At 43.8% G+C, this 19,726-nt stretch overlaps 1 protein-coding gene across 5 annotated transcripts in view; it reads right to left on the reverse strand.

Moving 5' to 3' along the window:
- Window positions 1–19,726, reverse strand: part of LOC121573977 (cell adhesion molecule 1) — a 435,550-nt gene that overhangs the window by 123,578 nt on the left and 292,246 nt on the right. For 4 of the 5 annotated variants that reach the window (XM_041886413.2, XM_041886412.2, XM_041886410.2 and 1 more), the window contains exon 2: window positions 4,990–5,007. The exons of the other annotated variant lie outside the window; for it this stretch is intronic. In XM_041886413.2, the coding sequence (XP_041742347.2) occupies window positions 4,990–5,007 (18 nt within the window). The remainder of the gene's footprint in view (window positions 1–4,989; window positions 5,008–19,726) is intronic. 5 annotated transcript variants of the gene reach the window in all.

Below are 19,726 nucleotides of genomic sequence, written 5' to 3' on the forward strand. Positions count from 1 at the left end.
TTAGGAGGACCTGTTGTTTTAACAGCTCCAGCTAAGCGCAGCCAATTTCATATACACTGCTCAAAAAAATTAAGGGAACACTAAAATAACACATCCTAGATCTGAATGAATGAAATAATCTTATTAAATACTTTTTTCTTTACATAGTTGAATGTGCTGACAACAAAATCACACAAAAATTATCAATGGAAATCAAATGTATCAACCCATGGAGGTCTGGATTTGGAGTCACCCTCAAAATTAAAGTGGAAAACCACACTAGAGGCTGATCCAACTTTGATGTAATGTCCTTAAAACAAGTCAAAATGAGGCTCAGTAGTGTGTGTGGCCTCCACGTGCCTGTATGACCTCCCTACAACGCCTGGGCATGCTCCTGATGAAGTGGCGGATGGTCTCCTGAGAGATCTCCTCCCAGACCTGGACTAAAGCATCCGCCAACTCCTGGACAGTCTGTGGTGCAACGTGGCGTTGGTGGATGGAGCGAGACATGATGTCCCAGATGTGCTCAATTGGATTCAGGTCTGGGGAACGGGCGGGCCAGTCCATAGCATCAATGCCTTCCTCTTGCAGGAACTGCTGACACACTCCAGCCACATGAGGTCTAGCATTGTCTTGCATTAGGAGGAACCCAGGGCCAACCGCACCAGCATATGGTCTCACAAGGGGTCTGAGGATCTCATCTCGGTACCTAATGGCAGTCAGGCTACCTCTGGTGAGCACATGGAGGGCTGTGCGGCCCCCCAAAGAAATGCCACCCCACACCATGACTAACCCACCGCCAAACCGGTCATGCTGGAGGATGTTGCAGGCAGCAGAACGTTCTCCACGGCGTCTCCAGACTCTGTCACGTCTGTCACATGTGCTCAGTGTGAACCTGCTTTCATCTGTGAAGAGCACAGGGCGCCAGTGGCGAATTTGCCAATCTTGGTGTTCTCTGGCAAATGCCAAACGTCCTGCACGGTGTTGGGCTGTAAGCACAACCCCCACCTGTGGACGTCGGGCCCTCATACCACCCTCATGGAGTCTGTTTCTGACCGTTTGAGCAGACACATGCACATTTGTGGCCTGCTGGAGGTCATTTTGCAGGGCTCTGGCAGTGCTCCTCCTGCTCCTCCTTGCACAAAGGTGGAGGTAGCAGTCCTGCTGCTGGGTTGTTGCCCTCCTACGGCCTCCTCCACGTCTCCTGATGTACTGTCCTGTCTCCTGGTAGCGCCTCCATGCTCTGGACACTACGCTGACAGACACAGCAAACCTTCTTGCCACAGCTCGCATTGATGTGCCATCCTGAATGAGCTGCACTACCTGAGCCACTTGTGTGGGTTGTAGACTCCGTCTCATGCTACCACTAGAGTGAAAGCACCGCCAGCATTCAAAAGTGACCAAAACATCAGCCAGGAAGTATAGGGACTGAGAAGTGGTCTGTGGTCACCACCTGCAAAACCAGTCCTTTATTGGGGGTGTCTTGCTAATTGCCTATAATTTCCACCTGTTGTCTATTCCATTTGCATTTGCAGGTGTGAAATGTATTGTCAATCAGTGTTGCTTCCTAAGTGGACAGTTTGATTTCACAGAAGTGTGATTGACTTGGAGTTACATTGTGTTTGTTTAAGTGTTCCCTTTATTTTTTTGAGCAGTGTATTTAATGTATTCCAGGACTAGGACACCTGATTCAACTGAGAGGTTGAATGAGAGGTTTAGGAAACATGGTTATAGTGCATTAAATAATGTGTTGGTCTTTTCTGTTAGATTGGGTAGTTTTCATAGGACAGTATTGACCTTAACTAACCTAAATTAAATTCCAGTCAGTTATACTAAAATGGGATCAGTCTAGACAATTGATCTAGACTGAAACACAAAGGTCTCAGACTGAAATATTAATGTATAATAGAGATGGTGGATGTACCAGGCGCAGTGTCGCATTACTAAGTATATATTCTAATCAAGTGTCTGGAGAATGTATCTACTCCTCTGCACCTGCGGAACATCATTAGGACAGCCTCTGTTTATTGTCCGTTCAGGAAATGAAATAGAATTCCAATCACAAATTGGGAAAATGCCCATAACGTCAGCTGAACAATTGAATTTCAATTCCAGACTTCAAAGGGACTGGAACTTCAAAGGTCCAAACTCCAGCATGAGTGATGTCCTTCCTGTTGTCTCAGTTGGTAGAGCGCAACGCCAGGGTTGTGGGTTCAATTCCCATGTGGGACCAGTACGAAAAAGTATGAAAATGTATGCACTCACTACTGTAAGTCGCTCTGGATAATAGCATCTGCTAAATGACTAAAATGTCAAATGTAAGGACAGCACTCCCATCAACAGCTCTCCCATCAAGTCCCTATAGGGATTTACTGGAAGTTTACAGCCAGCAACTTTTACCAGTCCTCCGGCCATAAAGCGCTTTGTAGTTTTTGTATTTTACTTAATATCTAGATGGTGACTGTACAGTACAGTATGTCTTTGGCAGAGGGGAAGGAGAGCAGAGCAGTGATGCTCAGTTGGCAATCTGTTGTGGAAGACCACAGCATAGCAGCGGGTGGGGTAGGATAGGACAGGATATCACTGAGCATAGAGCCGTGAAGGACTGTCCTCCTCTTAACAAGGGCTGGGCCCTGTCCAATCCCCCTCGGGAAGAATCTTTTGCAGCTCAATTCTAATTTATATATGTATAAATAACGGAGGGTGCCATTAATAATTGGATCGAAGGCAGGGGCTAAACACACACACACACACCAGGCCCTCTGCCAAGCGAGGCAGTGTTTTTGCGAACGCTAGTTCAATACTGGCTCAGCATCTTTGGCGTGATTGAATGTGGATGGTGTGGTGTGGGTGGTGGGTGAGTGGGTGGGTGGGTGGGAGCATTAATCACCCCTGCCGCAGTGAGGGGCGTTGTCGGGCCGTCTAGTTTCAATGTCTGACTGTCCTCAACCTCTGTCTACAGTAGTCTACAGCTAACGTGCTAAAAGCTAGTGGTCTGGTTCGGATATGAGGCTGTGAAGGCGTTGGACAATTCTGGTCCGAGAAAGCCAAAGAGTGTGCAGGCTTTGGTTCCACCCCTGCACCAACACATCTGATTCAGTGACTTAACTAATAGTGGTCTTCAATTTAGACCATTATTAGATGAGCTGGGATGGAATAAAGACATCCACACACTGCAGCTCTCCGGGACTGGAGATGTACTAGAGTTGTTGAGAGAGTAGTGACTGTATGCTAACTGCTAAAGTGCTATTTAATTGTGGCTGACTGTATGAAAGACAGTCAAGTTGAAGACAAAAAATAGATCTTACTTTGTAGCTTGTGTCATTTATTTTAGTTCCAACCACGAATTCAGACCATTTTGCCATGGTACCATGGTGTAACACAAACATACTGTAAGTGTTTGAGTGGCCCAATTGGGTGATACTTGGTGACAGCTTGGATTAAAACAGGCCTTGTTAGCAGGCAAATGAGGAACGGGTGTTGAAAAATTTATGCACTCACTAACTGTAAGTCACTCTGGATAAGAGCGTCTGCTAAATGACTAAAATGTAAAATGTAATGTGTTGTTTTGAAGCAGGCATGTCATGGTTTGCCATCCATTTTAAAAGTGACTAAGTATGAATGAGGTGGCATTCTTAAAATAACCTTAGGTTTTGCTAAGGAGTATCAAAATGGCCTCCCGAGTGGCGCAGTGGTCTAAGGCTGTGCCACTAGAGATCCTGGTTCGAGTCCAGGCTCTGTCGCAGCTGGCCGCAACCGGGACCCATGGGGAGGCGCACAATTGGCAAAGCGTCGTCCAGGGTAGGGGAGGGTTTGGCCGGCAGGGATGTTCTTGTCCCATCACGCACTAGCGACTCCTGTGGCGGGCCGGGCGCAGTGCACGCTGACTCGGTCGCGGCTGGCTTCCGGGTTAAGTGGGCACTGTGTCAAGAAGCAGTGCGGCTCGGTAGGGTTGTGTTTCGGAGGACGCACGACTCTCGACCTTCGCCTCTCCCATGTCCGTACGGGAGTTGCAGCGATGGGACAAGACTGTAACTACCAATTGGGTAACACAAAATTGGGGGTAAAAAAAAGAAAAGAAAAAAAGACAAAAAATAGAAGAAGAAAAATGGCCTCCTGAGTGGCGCAGTGGTCTAAGGCACTACATCGCAGCGCTAGCTGTGCCACTAGAGATCCTGGTTCGAGTCCAGGCTCGACCGGGAGACCCATGCGGCAGAGCACAATTGGCCCAGTTGCAGCGATGGGACAAGACTGTAACTACCAATTAGATACCACGAAATTGGGGGAGAAAAAGGGGTAAAAAATATATTTTAAAAAAGGAGTATCAAAATAAGTCCATTATGAATAGCCAGTGAGGCATGTGAGGTGACAAGCCTTTAAACTGGTTCATCAAAGTCCTTCCAATATCATAATTAATTCACAAAAATACGTTGTTTTATCGACAATGCAAACAATTTCACATACCACAGACCATCAACATCTAAAACCCTAACACAAAACAACACTGAGAAGAAAAAGAGAATGTGACAAACTGTAGCTCTAGAGTCTAGTTACCTTCTGCTCATACAAACTGCTTTTAAGATTAGCTCTCCCTGCCCCCACGTCTAACATCAACCATTATGCAGTACTCAACTAAATTGACCCTAGACAAGCTATAGAGAGCAAAAGGTTACAAGAACAAGAAAGAGATGAGGAAGAAAAGACGTGAAGAAGAAACAAAAGCAGATGCAGAAGCAACAGATATTCTATCAGCAGCTATGAAGCGGTGACGGCAGCGGCGGTAGATGTACGAAAGCAGAGGAGAAAGAAAATGAAGGCAGTGAGAGAAAATGAAAGTGTGAGAAAATAAAATTCATATGGAAAGATCACTGCGATAGTTAGTATGCAACACACAAACACTAAACGCTGAGAGGCGACCATTCTGTAAAAACTAGGAGAGAAGAGAAGGGCACTAGACGAGTGAGAGAGAGATAAGTAAATTAAAAGAGAGAAGGAGGTAAGGGGGTTTACCTGGGTACTGAGCAGCTCCTGTGTCAAGGGAAAGGAGGAAGGAAAACAGAAAGAGGGCAGCGTTAGCATTAGCGATAAGCCCCATTCACCACAGATTAACTGCTCCCAACAGTCACCAGTGCAGAGGAGAGCTAGCTCACTAGCATAGCGTGAGGCTAACATAAGAAGGTAGAGAGAGAGGATTTCTAGGGTGCTTGATTTCTTCACAGGGAAAGGGTGAATAGTTACATACATTCAATAGCACACAAGGCATTTTAATTCAGTCTAGTCACCAGTAGAATATTTTACTGTTCAGTTATAAGTAATATTCAATACAGCTTGTAATAATCATAGTATAACAAACATTGCTTAATATTGAACATCTCAGAATTGGTCTGAATAGCAAGCACAAGCTTATTGGTGGTTCAATTCACATGACATTGAAAGCAAATTACACCATTCCAGAGATCTTAGGTCCCAGTTTTATCCATCTGTGGTTTCTGCCATCGCTATCCCCCTGAAAATGAGCATCTTCACCAATAATCCAATTCACTTGGCACCTGTTACATCTTTTAAAACCGCTCTACGCCAACCGAGCGTAGAGCGGATTCTGCTCTGAGGCTGGTTCTGATTAGACAACCCATATCCCTTCAACATTTGCCAAATTTCAATCACGGTGACATACTAATTATAAATTCTCCAAGAGACAAGTGGGATTCTGTCGATTCCTCCTAGTAGCCGAGAAATCAGTTGACATTTTCAGTGTGGAGACTGAAAAGAAAGTATATCCTCTTCGGTTTCCGTTTATATCCTGAGAGACATTTGAACTCTTATTTGTGGTGCAGATACATCTAATGGATGTCTGAAATGGTCTAAAATGTGTCATCGGTTGACATCGTCTAGATTTTTTCGATTGAACTTTGCTTAGCAATCAGACTGAATCTCTCCAACCCTCTACTGATACAAAACAAACCAACATGTAAAAACACAAGTGGTACACTGTTAGAAAAACTGATTCCAAAAGGGTTCTTTGGCTGTCCCCATAAGAGAACCCTTTTTGGGTCCAGGTAAAACCCTCTGTGGAAAGGGTTCTACATGGAACCTAAAATAGTTCTACCTGGAACCAAAAGGGTTCTACCTAGAACCAAAAAGGTTATTCAAAAGGTTATCCTATGGGGACAGCTGAAGAACCCTTTTAGGTTCGAGATAGCACCCTAGTCCTCAGCAAAAGTAGCCTAATTATGCACACAAAATGAAGTGTTGAGATTGTCAGCAGGTTGACTGCACCAAAGCCCTCCAGGCCTCCATGAGCACAGTAATAGATTAATCCACATTGATACATAAACCAGGTTTCCTTCCAACCTTTTTATGCAAGTAAAGTACATGTCAGATAAAACATTTCATGGCAGGCCTGATGGAAACAGCAAATTTGTCTGTAAACTTTCCAAATATGTAAATGATTCAAAATATGCTAGACAAGGTGAGATCTTTTTGTGTCTGTAAAATTCATTATGTGAGAAATGGCAGTGAAAACTCCTTTATGCACAAATATTGATATAATAACCATAATATCGAAGTAAACTTGGAGTCACACGATGATATGTTGTATGGTCCTCCCACTGCGACTCGGGATGCATGCAGTTTATTAGGCTACAGATTAAATAAGTTATGATAAACTTCACAGGGTGGTGAAAGTGCATGCCAAATTGATGCTCCTTCCCAATAAATATAGAGGGTCTTATTCTGGTGACATGATTAATCTCACTCTTTTCTCCATAATAATCTCATCATGTAGGCTATACCCGCACTGTATCTGCAAGCTGTTGGCTAGAGCGCATCTGCCAAGACCAGAGTGGGCACACTCGCTATATAACACAATTTTTTTTTTAACTAAACCATCAGTAGAGTTGAAAAGGCGATGGAAACTAATTTAACTTGTATTTTTTATTTGGTACATGGGAATTTAACTGCAAAAGTAATTGTTATGTGCACTACATCATCACGGACATCCTTTTATCCGCAACAAGTCAATTTCTGGTGGGAAAATGCGCATATTGTTTTTAATTCAGATTTTAGAATATTCGCATTACAATCTGTTGCCAATTGGATGGAAACCTAGCACCTGACATTAATAGCCATGTTATCGTTGTGTATTTATTCCTCATGTTATTATCTTTCTATTTTTCTCTCTGCATTGTTAGGAAAGGCTCGTAAGTAAGCATTTCACTGTTAGTCTAAACATGTTGTTTACGAAGCATGTGATAAATAAAATGTGATTTGAATCACTCCTATATGTTTCTTACTCACTCTGCTGTTAGTAGGCTAAAAGCCATGAAGGCACACACACACACACACACGTAGTGGCGGCTCCCGAAATGACTCTTATCAACACTGTATTAAAATTATTTTGTGTTTCTCAGGAATGCTGAATTATCTGTGTTGCTCTCACACCTCTGGAAAGCAGAGGTGCTGTTGTGATAACATCCTGTAGGTCTGATATCTGATTGGAAGTTCACTTTCACAATATTCTATTGGTCAACAACTCAGATTTAGAATCCAAACAACTCAGATTCTCTCTCTCTCTCTCTCTCTCTCTCTCTCTCTCTCTCTCTCTCTCTCTCTCTCTCTCTATGCCTAGATAGTCAATGCTTTGTTAATGCCAGTATTGCCTTGTAACTTAAGCTTATGCCTTATATGAGAATAAAATATTTGCCTTTGATATTCAATTCTCAGACCTTTCTTGATAGTCTATTCCTGTAACTCAACAATAGTCCTGCTTACACATTGCTATTTATCTTATGGAGTCAAATGATATGATATTAGACTTTTGTAATATAAATGGCATAGTCTCATTATGGGTTGCAGGTGAGGTATACAGTATATACAGATATTACCCACTACACACACACAGAGCAAGTACAAAACAAACACACACGCACACCCAAAACCCCAGCACCACCGCGAGCCAGTCTCCCCTGCTTAAAGATTCCAGTCATGGGCCAGGCCACAGCCACTAAGTGGTTCGGAGAGCCACGGGGGGACCCGGGCCACCCTGGAGATCAGGTTCCTGGAACACAGGCCACGGGGAAGGGGCTTGCCATGTTAAGTAAATGCCTGACAGGTAAGAATAACTCTGCATGGCCATTTCAACCCCACCGGTCCTGAGGGGGGCTGCCTGGCTAACCCGCCAACCCCTCATGCCCGGCATGGCCATGTCGCCGGTATGCAACCATCCAACCCTCCAACAACCCCGGAGGTGAGGTTAAATGCTGGAACCAGAGAGATGCATTAAACATGAGTCGTTTCAAATGAAAGGTAGCTACTCCCTACTCTAAAAATGATAGGAACATTAACCAGGGGTCAGACAGCCTGGGTTGCATTAATGAAGGCTTGATGCCTCTCTTTAAATTCACCTCTACAGCCCACAAGAACACTCCACTTCATAAAATGGCTACGGAAACCAGCTCAAAGACAGGCCGGCATTCTCTATCGCACACACATACGCATCCTCATGCATGGACACACACAAACGTTTCTGGGTGAGAGAGACCTGCAAAAATCTCTATAGCAGTAGCAAAATGTACCACCACGTTCATATTCAAAGCCTCAATATAAAATACTGGCCTTATTGCATATGGAATATGGTTTGTATTGCAGACCTACAGCATGTTAATAATCCATACATAGCAATCTGCTACTGTCAGCAAAATCCTATCAAGTCAAGGAGCTTCTGACAGCATTAACCCTCTGCTGAACTCTCTACATTAACATTAGTTCAACTCTTTCCTCCTCTGATCTAAGGCCTTACTATAGGAACCATACCTCTAAACTTGTCAACCTTGTCAACCTTTCTTGTAGTAGTCCCAAAAGTGCAAAGCTCGCCCACCCTGTGCGCCATCCCTAAATTAAGTGTACCCAAGGTATTTGAAAGAAAATAATAGGCAATCTATTTTCGACCCAGGTCTGAATGGCACAGATCCAGACATGGGAAAGTTGGCGGTATTGGGTCCTCCTCTTCCACCCCCACCCTATTCAAAAGGTGGAGTGTAACCGCATTATGCCGTGATTAAATCGGAAATCTGCAGCTAGAGGGCCATGAAATTGGACATGATGAGTGTGCCACATTAAAAAGTAATTATCGATACCACTCTCCCATTGTCTCCCTTACAAGCCGCCGAAGTGAATCAAAGTCTGAATGAAAATGGATTCAACCTTATTCCAGTCAACACAGTAAAATTTTGTTTTGTTTTCAAAGCCCCAGCGACCTAATTGTGACTAAATTATCGTGAGAGCATTCATCTCGCGATTGAGATCATACTGTATTGTGTGTGTGTGTGCCACTGTGACTCTGTGTGTGTGTGTGTAAGTGACACAGACTGCAACAAAGAGATCTACATCTCTGAAATATCACTTACTCACACACACACACACACACCGGGGGATGAGACGACGGCCGCTGTTGAACTGGGACACAGTGGAGCTCTATGAAACCTATGAACCAGCGATTTGTTCTCTCTCTCTCTCTCTCAATCTCCCCCCCCCTCCCCTACACTGGAAGCATCGGCTCGGCTCGCTCATTCACGCTCGGCATCTGAGTCAGTATGGAGAGGGACTTAACAGCTGTCTGTGGCGCCGCGATTAGACGCCCGCGCTGTCACACTGATAAGCCGGCGGTGATGGGAAAAATCTCCCTCCATGTCCCAGCGTGACCTGGGAGAGGAAGGCGAGGTCACCACCACAATCATGGGTGGCGCCGAGAGATTGGGAAAATATAAAACCTGGTGATCTTGGATTAATGTAGGTTTCTTAGTGTTTCAAGATGTGGGAAAACTATGTGCACTGCAGAGCAGACAGAGTGTAGGACTTATTTGGAATGTGAAGTTATTTTGTGTGAGTTTTCGAGTTGCACTGCCGAGGCAGAAGAAGCCACAGATGAGGTCTGTTGTTGCTAAGCGTTGTGATGCACTGTGCTGATTGTGCACGACGTCTCTTCATTGTAAGGTTAATATGCACTGAAGTACCATAAGTGGCGGAGAGTCATCATAGAAAAACATGGATCTCGTCATGGCTCTAATGTAAGTCAGGGGTAAACCGCAAATACAAAATGACTCACTCATCTCTGAGTGGACCTCTCTCCACTAAGCCAACTCATTCAGCACTATCTAGGCTAAATAGGGTATACCTACAGTGGCTTGCGAAAGTATTCACCCCCTTGGCATTTTTCCTATTTTGTTGCCTTACAACATGGAATTAAAATGGATTTTGGGGGGTTTGTATCATTTGATTTACACAACATGCCTCCCACTTTGAAGATGCAAATAACTTTTCACCCCCCCCAAAGTCAATACTAGATTGATGAGGGAAAAAAACTCATGACAGCCCGCTTGGGCCATTTTAGAATAAGGCTGTAACGTAACAAAATGTGGAAAAAGTCAAGGGGTCTGAATACTACTTAGTACTGCAGCATGTTGTCCATGTACAGTCGTGGTCAAAAGTTTTGAGAATGCCACAAATACTAATTTTCACAAAGTCTGCTGCCTCAGTTTTGATGATGGCAATTTGCATATATTCCAGAATGTCATGAAGAGTGATCAGATGAATTGCAATTAATTGCAAAGTCCCTCTTTGCCATGAAAATGAACTTTATCCCAAAAAAAACATTTCCACTGCATTTCAGCCCTGCCACAAAATGACCAGCTGCCATCATGTCAGTGATTCTCTCATTAACACAGGTGAGCGTGTTGACGAGGACAAGGCTGGAGATCACTCTGTCATGCTGATTGAGTTAGAATAACAGACTGGAAGCTTTAAAAGGAGGGTGGTGCTTGAAATCATTGTTCTTCCTCTGTTAACCATGGTTACCTGCAAGAAAACACGTGCCGTCATCATTGCTTTGCACAAAAAGGGCTTCACAGGCAAGGATATTGCTGCTAGTAAGATTGCACCTAAATCAACCATTTATCGGATCATCAAGAACTTCAAGGAGAGAGGTTCAATTGTTGTGAAGAAGGCGTCAGGGCGCCCAAGAAAGTCCAGCCAGCGCCAGGACCGTCTCCTAACGTTGATTCAGCTGCGGGATCGGGGCAACACCAGTGCAGAGCTTGCTCAGTAATGGCAGCAGGCAGGTGTGAGTGCATCTGCACGTACAGTGAGGCGAATACTTTTGGAGGATGGCCTGGTGTCAAGAAGGGCAGCAAAGAAGCCACTTCTCTCCAGGAAAACATCAGGGACAGACTGATATTCTGCAAAAGGTACAGGGATTGGACTGCTGAGGACTGTGGTAAAGTCATTTTCTCTGATGAATCCCCTTTCCGATTGTTTGTCCGGAGAAGACAAGGTGAGCGCTACCATCAGTCCTGTGTCATGCCAACAGTAAAGCATCCTGAGACCATTCATGTGTGGGGTTGCTTCTCAGCCAAGGGAGTGGGCTCACTCACAATTTTGCCTAAGAACACAGCCATGAATAAGGAATGGTACCAACACATCCTCCGAGAGCAACTTCTCCCAACCATCCAAGAACAGTTTGGTGACGACCAATGCCTTTTCCAGCATGATGGATCACCTTGCCATAAGGCAAAAGTGATAACTAAGTGGCTTGGGGAACAAAACATTGACATTTTGGGTCCATGGCCAGGAAACTCCTCAGACCTTAATCCCATTGAGAACTTGTGGTCGATCCTCAAGAGGCGGGTGGACAAACAAAACCCCACAAATTCTGACAAACTCCAATCATTGATTATGCAAGAATGGGCTGCCATCAGTCAGGATGTGGCCCAGAAGTTAATTGACAGCATGCCAGGGGCGGATTGCAGAGGTCTTGAAAAAGAAGGGTCAACACTGCAAATATTGACTCTTTGCATAAACTTAATGTAATTGTCAATAAAAGCCTTTGACACTTATGGAATGCTTGTAATTATACTTCAGTATACCATAGTAACATCTGACAAAAATATCTCATAACACTGAAGCAGCGAACTTTGTGAAGACCAATACTTGTGTCATTCTCAAAACTTTTGACCACGACTGTAGACAAAAACATGTGCGCAAAAGTGGTATCCACTACTGTACATAGCTGCAAAGTAACTAATCTGTTTTGAGGTTGTATAATTATTCCACTAGTAGTTGCTGTGGTATATAAGGCCATTGCCAATGGTAAGTGTGACCTACGGCCCTGATAGTATCACTTGTATAGTACCTACAGCCCTACACCAATATCAGGACACAGTAAAAATCTCAACTTGTCTATTATTGTAGCACTGACAGTCAGTGTACTTATCTGACCCTCCCTCCACCACATGTTGCGTTGTGCTTTGGCCAGAAACGTTATCTTATTACTGGTCCAAGTGTTTCTGTTTTGGGGTACACTGGGCTATTCTGCTCAGGGCTCCGCATTGCTAGCTGGATGGCATGGGTACAGGGAAGGCAGGGGTAGGGGGCACAGATGGACACCACTGACTGGACTGGGGGGGGACCAAGGGGCTGGAGCGTGACCCGCCACGTTGTCGTGTAATTAAGAGGTTAGGAGGGTCGGGCCGTGTTCTCATATGAAAGGGGGATTGGTTGGATACGCCATGGCGTGCGGCATACAGATTGGTTGGATAGGCCATGGAAACACAGATTGGCCAGTTATAATCTTACAAAACAGCCAGGCGCCAAAAACCGTTTAGATTGCATGACAAAATAATGGTTCAGATGTGTGCCTGCATTTTCTTTCCAGTAGGACTAAAGCCGATTTCTGAATGGCAATTTACAGTGTGATAGGTATGAGAGAGGTATGATTTAGGGCAATTCCACAGAACAGAATGATGCTGAGACTCAGAGTTTTCTCTTTTAAAACGTATGTCAAACAAAAACCAATGATTGCAAAGTTTAACAAACCATACAACTCTATGCAAAAGGCCTACTTTGAACAACTTCCACAGAAAATTTTACAAAAACAAGTTTACTCGAAGAACCGTGCAGATGCAAAGTTTAGTAACAGAATTACAGTTTGTGCTGTTCGTGCCGTCATTCTGCATAGAGTTGTATGGTTTGTTTAACTTAGCAATCATTGTTTTTGTTTGGGATACATTTTAAAGAATTGCCCTTTATCTTTTTGCCTGATGCATTTGGCCTCAGGAGATGTAGCTCAGGATATAATTATCAGTCGGGAAAGATGTGTCAGTGTTTCTATGTTACAGAAGCGTTCTAAAACATGATGGCTATAGCCAATAAATCTAGGGAGCATACAATTACAACTTAGCCTACATATGCCATTCTGGACTTTGAGGTTTATCAACTGAAAACCTGGATGAAACCATAAGTCAGTGAATATGGGAGCCGGGTTGAACCAAACCAAAGGCCCGTCTAGGCCGGGTTGAACAAAACCAAAGGCCCGTCTAGGCCGGGTTGAACCAAACCAAAGGCACGTCTAGGCCGGGTTGAACCAAACCAAAGGCACGTCTAGGCCGGGTTGAACCAAACCAAAGGCATATCTTCTCGGACGAGACTTGGCCCAGCTTGACTCTGGGGTCATGGCAGGGCCTCAGTCACTATTGTTAAATGAGCAGATTGGATATGTGGTAATGGGAACCCAATGGCTCCAGACAGACAGCGAATGACACTGATAACCTGACCGCTCAACTGTACCTAGAGGGATGGGCCATTCAATGAGCTCCATTTAGGTGGATTTATTGGCCTGCCGCCACCATCACACTTCCGGGGACAATAAACAAACAAATCCATTTGATGAGTTTGGATTTGAGTTTTCAGTATCACTTTTTATAAACCACTTTATACTTTATGGATGCACTATTGCACTTACACTTTTATAAGGTGATTAGGATCAATTATAGCCAACTTGTGCATAGGCATACTGATGAATGCATTTAGGCTACAGTCTTTTAAAAGGCCTCTACATTGGTATATCGTAGATAGTGTTATTCAGGGATTTTCTGCCATTGAAATCCTTGGGTGGGACACCTAAGCGTTTATCGGGTCACTTCAGTCCAAACAGTGCAAATTGGGATGGAAAAACACTTTATAAAGTACAATATAAAGTATCTAGAAAATATAATGTACCTATATATATTTATATTATAGAATCTTTGAGAACTAACAATCACAACAACAAAAAAGAGTCAGGGAGACTAAAACATAAACAAAAAATGAATTTAGCAGTACATTTTGTTATTATGTTTGAGCGAATGAACACAGCATTAGCCATGGCAAAACGCATAGAATTGCAGGAAATGTGTTTTAAAACTGCAAAAAAAGGACAGACATTACTGTACAACACTGGACAAAAAAGATACAGAAACCCTTTATTATTGTATACAATGCAAGGAATTTAATGAAAGGAATTGAATTACTACTCAATAACAAATATTCCTTCAAGCCACGGGCAAGACATAGGCTACATTATGTTTTATTTTCCTATTTCAGTTAGTTTGAATCTGATCAGGTTTTTCACATACTGGCAATATATTGCTAATCAAATTGCAATGCTAGGCTATGTGGAGAGATATCAATATCAGAGAGCAATTTATTGTGTTTATTATTCATCAATAATATTGGGGCCTATAAGATGCATGTTGACGTGCAGAAAACATTTGGCTATCTACTTTCCATCTGAGATAAAACATATATTTTTTATAAACCTTCACAATTTAGCCTACATGCCACATATTCAACACATCTCCCATCCTCCAGTGCAAATGTATTTTAGAGGTAGGCTAAAATGTGCTCCAACACAAATAATTACTCCAAACCCTTCAGAAACCTTGAGTCGGACTGTTGCTGAGACTACAATGCCCTGCCTCTCCATTTGCTCTCTCTATTAGCCCTGGTTTTGTCTCTTTACTAAATTTAATCAGCTTGGTCGGGTTTACATGTCATATATTCCTTAAAGGAATACTAAAACATATCCTGTTCTAGCCAGCTAATACCATTACAAGGATAGGCAGAAAGACGGATGCTTTAATCCGCCAGATCAGAGTACACAAAAGAGAGCGTTGCCCGCAGTCAACCATTAGCCACATATTCACTCCTAAGCCCTGTATTCAAACCTGGAGGCTGCCCTGACGCTGTCTGACAGAAATGACAACAACCCCCCACCCCCCTCGCTCATTCTCCTTCACAGGCACTCTCATCTGTTGTGCCGTAGTGAGGGCGATGTTCAGGAAACAACTCTTCACATACACTAGGCTACATGTTTAGATGGTTGTACTATTTTTGGTCATTGAGGTTCACTCCAACTGTGATGGTAATTGTCAGCACATCGGTTATATGACCACTGACCAGGGTAATATGTGTCTATTTGTCATTGAACCTCCAGGTCATTCCCCAACAGGTCCCTATCAAAAGACTGAGACTGTCAGCATTAGTGAGCATCTGTTTGCTTATACCTAGCAAATGCACCTCATATCGTCTGGTTGTCTGACTTGGGTCAGTGTCTGTGCAATGGAGCGGTGACAATGGACCATTGACGTGCTGGTGATAAGCCATTTGTGATGCACATGACCCCTAGATCTCTGCTGTCTGTCTGGTCACTAATGTAACAAGAGAGCAGGGGGCCTCTTATGATATATGACAACAACATGCTACCGTGACCGTTAGTGCATGTTGGTGGCAGTGGTGGGATACAGGGGTATCTCCCCCTTTCGTTTTTTTTTGCTGTGTCAAGCGTAGGTTGGACCCCCACTGAGCTCGGGCCTCTTGGACTAATCCTCTCATTTAGGAGGTCACTGCTGATCATTATACAATAGGGTGCCATTACAGCATCCACTCCGGCATCACAGATTTTCCCCCAGCATAAATACATGGCTCCAGGGAATGCTCTGCATCAGCCTCCCTCCTTCCTTCCCACCCTCTCTTTCCCTTTCTCTCTCTCCCTCTAGTATGCTTCTCTCTCCCTTACTCTATTTATCCATACCTCCCTCTCTTTCTCATCCTCTCATATTTTTCAGTGTGTCCAGAGCAGCGTATAATTGAATCTGCAGATATTGTATGAGCAGGAACAAGTGATGCAGCCAGATAGTATTCCTGTAGAGGATAAACAGTCAAATAATGTAGGGGGGGATCAATATGCACTGTCTCTGACAAGGCAAAAGAGAAACACAGGGGTTGCAGAATACACAGCCGTTGTTTTTCCCACCGCACTCTGACAAAGACAGGGTCCACTCTTTTTCCACCACACCGATTGTTGTTTTTCCCCCCTAATGCTCCCATTCTGCCTACATTGAGTTGTGGTAAAAATAAATCCTTGAATGTCTGGTGTCAAGGCCATGTTGATGGCCCCATCATGTATTTCCCATTGCCTTTTTAATCGCACTTATCTGGCGATGGAAGAAAAGCTTGGTTCACAGGCGAACCGTGGGGATCCTCGCTTGATTGATCTGTAAACAATTGTGTCTATATTTTCACAGACTGTAGTTTAATTTCCAGATAAAACCTGCTCATTAGCAGGGAGTGGCAAGGGGCATCCCTTCCATTCCTCAAATCACTGTCGCAGATGGGATGGCAGACAGCAGACTAATTCTATCGCATCAGAATAACCGCCTCTTGTTGCCTCTAATGCTTATAGTACAACAATTCATCACTCCGCTGAATTCATGAATGCGTAAACCAGAGTAAACTAAAAAAGGCACTATTATTAGGAAGAAAATGGGGGAAAGAGAGAAAAAATTGAAAAATAGAGGGAATATCTTACTCCATTGAGTTGACATAGGCAAATAGTGGCCAAAATACTTCATAAACACCAATTAACTCCAGAAATGGAAAGGAAGTGGCAGCTGTTTCAACCAATTACAGAGCTCTTTACTCAAAGGGTGGCAGGGGAAAGATACTTCCTTTTTATGCCACTCTCTAAAAGAGAAGGCATTGTGATGTCACAGGCCCAACAACGTCCCTTATATCTTCATGTCAGGGATGAAAAGCCCCACCGTCCTTTGAGTAAACCCCAGAAGACATAACATGTATCAGTAACATGTCTATCCTTGAGGACGTCTGAGACGACTACACAAAATCCTCCCGTAGGCTTTGAGTCTCTCTCTCTCTGTCTCTCTTTTCCCTTCTCAAAGGTCCTTCCTTGCCAGTCAGATAACACAGAGAGAGAGAGAGAGAGAGAGAGAGAGAGAGAGAGAGAGAGAGAGAGAGAGGGAGGAGAAAGAGAATGATATAAAGAGGGGGAAGACTGCAAGAGAAAGAGTGAGGGAGAGGGTGGTGCAGTGCGCGACGTTGTCGACGGGCCGAAAATGGGGCAGCTGCTGTTGAATGAGTTGTCATTCATCACACGCCCAGGCTGTCTTCACTTCCCCCCTCCGCGCGGCACACAGGGCTAAACACATTTACCTCAGAGGATTGGCTGCACTTGGAGGTGGCAGTAATTCTCCCAACCCAGGGAAGGAGAGAGGGGGTAAAACAACAACCAACCCAGGTTCTGCAGAAGCTATCGGCAAACTCTTTCCTTTTACTTGGTGCAAACCTTAGGCCAAAAACGTATACTGTAGTAGTTTGGGGTTGCAGCAGCCACAGAACTAGAATGAGATAGATTCTAGTTCTATGGCGGCAGCTACTACGCTGTCATAACACATACTTTGAGAGGAACAGAGAGTGGAGAACAGCAAAGAAATTAATTGTCATCTGTTATTCTAAGTGCCCCTCCATTTAAATTAAGCTACTGACATTCAGTTACAAAGAGGCGGTTACGGGGAAAAAATTACCCGGCGCATTGCAGAAATTGCATCACAGAGGCCATCAAATGACATTCTAAATCTCTCCTCACCCAATGAGCAGTGAATCAGTGGTACTATGCGGATATAGCCGTGCCACACTGTGATGAAGCGTTTGTAGGTGTGTACGTGCGTATGCCATTACTGGCAAAACAGCTTATTTTCTGCATTCTGCTATGTCGGCCTAATTGCTTCCCCGCATGCCATTACACAGTGCATATTCTTCCCGAAACAATCCCCAGGACATTTTGGCCTGAAATTAAACTCTAAGGGAGCACTCCATTTTCAAACGGGCATGGGGAAGTAGAACGGCATGACTTCGCTGCAAAATGGTCGACCGGCAACTGGAAGAGGGCTCAGAGGAGAGGCAACAAGCACAATTCTCTAGACCTCTCAAGAGCCAAAATAATGCTTGAGACAGTAGTGGCTCCTTGACGATGGGCCAAAGCTGTGTCCCCTCTTTGGCTTAACTATACATCCTTAATGTTGAGATTTTGCTGCCCAAAAACCCCAAAGCGAGTAAAAATAGCAGTTTGTTTTGAACCACTGAGCTTGATGTATAATGTAACTAGGTCAGAAAACAGCAGTCAGAGAGAGTATGAAGGAAGTACCTAGGAAATGTCCATGCTGAATATGACCAAAGGCATCGCAACAAATGACTTGGTCATGCATTATTACCACAACACAGAGTCCACAAAACTAGCCGAACCAACAGAATAAGGTTAGCTTTGGAGCTTGAGGAGATCAACTAGAGCATCATGGACAACATTATAATGATATTTTGAAGTGGAGCTGCCAAATATAGGCTAGTGGAAAAGAGAAGATGTGTTCATCACAACAGCTCTGGAAGACGATGAGGAACCCTCGATGCCGAACTATGTTGTGAAGCAAACTACCGTGAGAGGATTTGTCTCCTGCCACCCATTTCGTGGCCAAATGTGGTTCTTGTTCCCCAACACAATGACAAGGACTGTCGCTACTCCATTTAGACGTCATCCAAAAGACAAGACTCGCTTTCACAGCTGCCACCAATCAAGGCTGTCTACCCAGCCACCACTGTACACCTGCCATTCTGGCATATTATGCTCTGGCGTAATTTAATTTACCACACAATCCCATTTTCAGCATCTGTCAGACTTCCACCAGCGGAAGGCAGTGACTTCAAAAAGATTAGGGAATTGTGGGAGATGCGAGGTAGTGAGGGGTGGGAGTAAATAAAAGAACGAAGGAAAGACCGAAAACGGGAGAAAAAAAGGAAATAAATACATAACATTATGATGTGATGTCTCAATTGAAAGGAGGCATCGGTATCATTTAAAAATGGATTAGAGGGTAAAGTCAATATCAAACAAATAGCTTTAGATTCAATGCCCTAATTACAAAGGTATTAAGATTTGAGGGAGTGATAAAACTGCATGGGGAGGGGGAGGGGGGAGGCTTGTAGAAATGGGTTCTAGCGCCGGAGTTGAGCGCCAAAATCAGAAGAGGGACTTTTGGAGGACTTCGGTGGCCATTGCAATGAGCCATATGGATTTTTCTTTCTTCCCCTCTCTCCTCCAGTTAAGAAGCAAAGAGAGTTCTTTGGATTTCTGAAGGAAGCTTTGAGAGTAGTACAATGTAGCCCGTTGAAGGACGAGAGCGAGGAGTGTTTGGTGTTTGACATGGCTAGCCTAAGTCTAGATTGTTTAGCCTAAGAGCATATGAATCACTCTGAATAGTGGTTTCCTCTGTTCTTTGTCTAGTTTGTATGCTTCCAATATGGAGTAAAACTCCACCACCACAGTCCTGCTTTTTCCTAGTATCTTAGTCACACAGGTCAATTAAACACCTGGACACTTGTCCTGGAAAGGTAACCTTAATATAATGGACATACAGTGGGGAGAACAAGTATTTGATACACTGCCAATTTTGCAGGTTTTCCTACTTACAAAGCATGTAGAGGTCTGTAATTTTTATCATAGGTACACTTCAACTGTGAGAGACGGAATCTAAAAAAAAAATCCAGAAAATCACATTGTATGATTTTTAAGTAATTAATTTGCATTTTA

The sequence above is a fragment of the Coregonus clupeaformis genome, chromosome 9 (genome assembly GCF_020615455.1).
Source record: "Coregonus clupeaformis isolate EN_2021a chromosome 9, ASM2061545v1, whole genome shotgun sequence".
Taxonomy (NCBI): domain Eukaryota; kingdom Metazoa; phylum Chordata; class Actinopteri; order Salmoniformes; family Salmonidae; genus Coregonus; species Coregonus clupeaformis.